Source organism: Rhea americana, unplaced genomic scaffold (assembly GCF_003343005.1).
Source record: "Rhea americana isolate MKP2758 unplaced genomic scaffold, rheAme1 scaffold_416, whole genome shotgun sequence".
Classification (NCBI taxonomy): Eukaryota; Metazoa; Chordata; class Aves; order Rheiformes; family Rheidae; genus Rhea; species Rhea americana.
The window spans coordinates 345,418-347,249 of NW_028186553.1; the positions used below are offsets into that span (position 1 = coordinate 345,418).

The window sequence follows — 1,832 nt, forward strand, 5'->3', positions numbered from 1 at the left end:
CTTGTTTTAGAATTTGCTGACTACATTTTATCATTCCCTACAACCAGCAATCTCTGTTCTTCTGCTGTTCACTCTGAGGTTTTAGGGGACCCTCCTTTTTGAGGGTTGAGGTGTTAATTCTGGTAGAGTAATTGGAGAATATATAAGGCTGTGCTGTTCCTCTTCCACAAAGTATAGAAGATACACGCTGAAAATCCCTATGCATCTTTTGTCTTGTTCCCGATGGAGAGATTTATGTTCGTGGAGCATCATCCAGTGCTCTGCCAACGATGTAAACTACTACTTTGCTCAGTGGTTTACCACCAGATACATTGATAAATGTGCTTTAGGTAATGTTTATGCTTAGGTTATAATGATTTTTGCCTGCTTCCGGACTCTTAAGCGCGAAATGCAATGAAAGTAGTCTCTAGAACACAGCTTGCAGCCAGTGACCTTCTGTATTCTGATCCTGATTTGCATCCTGAGCTATTGAGGTTGGAGAAGAGAGATTTCATATTGCCCTTGACCATGTTAAAACCAGATCTTGGAGAGGTAAAAAATGAGTTCCAGCTCTGATCAGACTTCAGACCTTTTGATATGTAGTGAGGAGGGTCTCATAGTCTCAGGGTTACTAAATCTTGAAGATTTTTCCTCAAGCAAAGGTGACTGCTTCTGGGTGCTGTGTCTTAAACTTCAGGTTTCTTATCTGCCTCCTGGTGCAGTTGCTTCCCTCTCTTGGAAGAGCACTGCCACTGGGCAAGGTAACTTCTGTTCCCTTGTAGTCACGGCCTGCTCATCTGGCTGGCTCAGACACCTTCAGCTGCCTTCCCTTACGGTCCATCAGTGTCAATAACCTTTGTTCTGCCGTATTTTGTCTCCCTTGACAGTAGCTATTAATGGAAGAACACGGGGTGACCCAAACAGAGCACATGGCCACCATCGAGGCCCACGCAGTGGCCCAGCAGGTGCAGCAGGTCCATGTGGCCACCTACACAGAGCACAGTATGCTGAGTGCAGATGAAGACTCGCCATCTTCGCCGGAGGATACGTCCTATGATGACTCGGACATCCTCAACTCTACGGCTGCCGATGAGGTCACCGCCCACCTGGCTGCAGCAGGTAAGGTTGTCGGGACACTTGCTGTTGTCCACCCAATGTACCATTTGTACTAAGATCACTAGGAGCATTGGAGGACAACAGAGCAACAGGGTGATCTTGCCAAATAGGATGTGGTGGATGTTTCTGTACTGCTTTAACAGCGCTTCCTCGCAAGGCCTGCCGAGTGTTGCTGAGTTGAGCCTCATCACTTTATTTGTGCATAATACAGAGGTCCTGGGAATAAGAGATCAGCTTGTACAGTATAAAGGCTGCTGGTACATGCTGCTTCTGAAGAGGAATCTGAAATGCCAGATATGTCAAAGAGCATTATTTCATCCTCAATTGAAAAAAACAACAAAAATAACCCAGTAAACCCTGCAACTCTCCTTGAGACTGTCCTGACAGAGAGAGGTGAAATCTGCCTGAGCGGCAGCAGTCGCACCTATGCTCCTTGTCTGGCAACGTGACCACACGAGATCTCTCTTCCAGCTCCTCTGCTGCCTCTGCGTGGGCTTCCTTAGCTCCCGAAGCCTCGTGGTCCCCAGGGGCTCTCCGAGCCCCCAGCCTTGTGTCCTGCTGAGCCTCCGAGCCTGCCTGCTCTGTGCTCTGCTTGCTCTTTCTCCAACTGCAGTTCTTGGGGAGAGGCTGGGAGGCTTGGGTGGGAGGCAGGGGAGTTCTGGCCCTTTTATTTATTTATTTATTTTCCCTGGGTCTTCTTTTATTCTTTTATTTTTTTTCCCTGGCCTCTTTTTTTT

The 1,832-nt window shown here is 47.7% G+C and overlaps 1 protein-coding gene across 5 annotated transcripts in view; it reads left to right on the top strand.

Annotated features, from left to right (window-relative positions):
- Nucleotides 1-334: 334 nt before the first annotated feature.
- The window catches only part of NRF1 (nuclear respiratory factor 1), a 51,016-nt gene continuing 49,518 nt past the window's right edge, over nucleotides 335-1,832 (top strand). The window contains exons 1-3 of one of the 5 annotated variants that reach the window (XM_085314938.1): nucleotides 336-531; nucleotides 637-740; nucleotides 867-1,098. In XM_085314938.1, the coding sequence (XP_085171064.1) occupies nucleotides 876-1,098 (223 nt within the window). In that variant the 5' untranslated portion in view covers nucleotides 336-531; nucleotides 637-740; nucleotides 867-875. Of the gene's footprint in view, nucleotides 741-866; nucleotides 1,099-1,832 lie in introns of all 5 variants that reach the window. The other 4 variants (XM_085314940.1, XM_085314936.1, XM_085314941.1 and 1 more) reach the window with 4 other exon arrangements.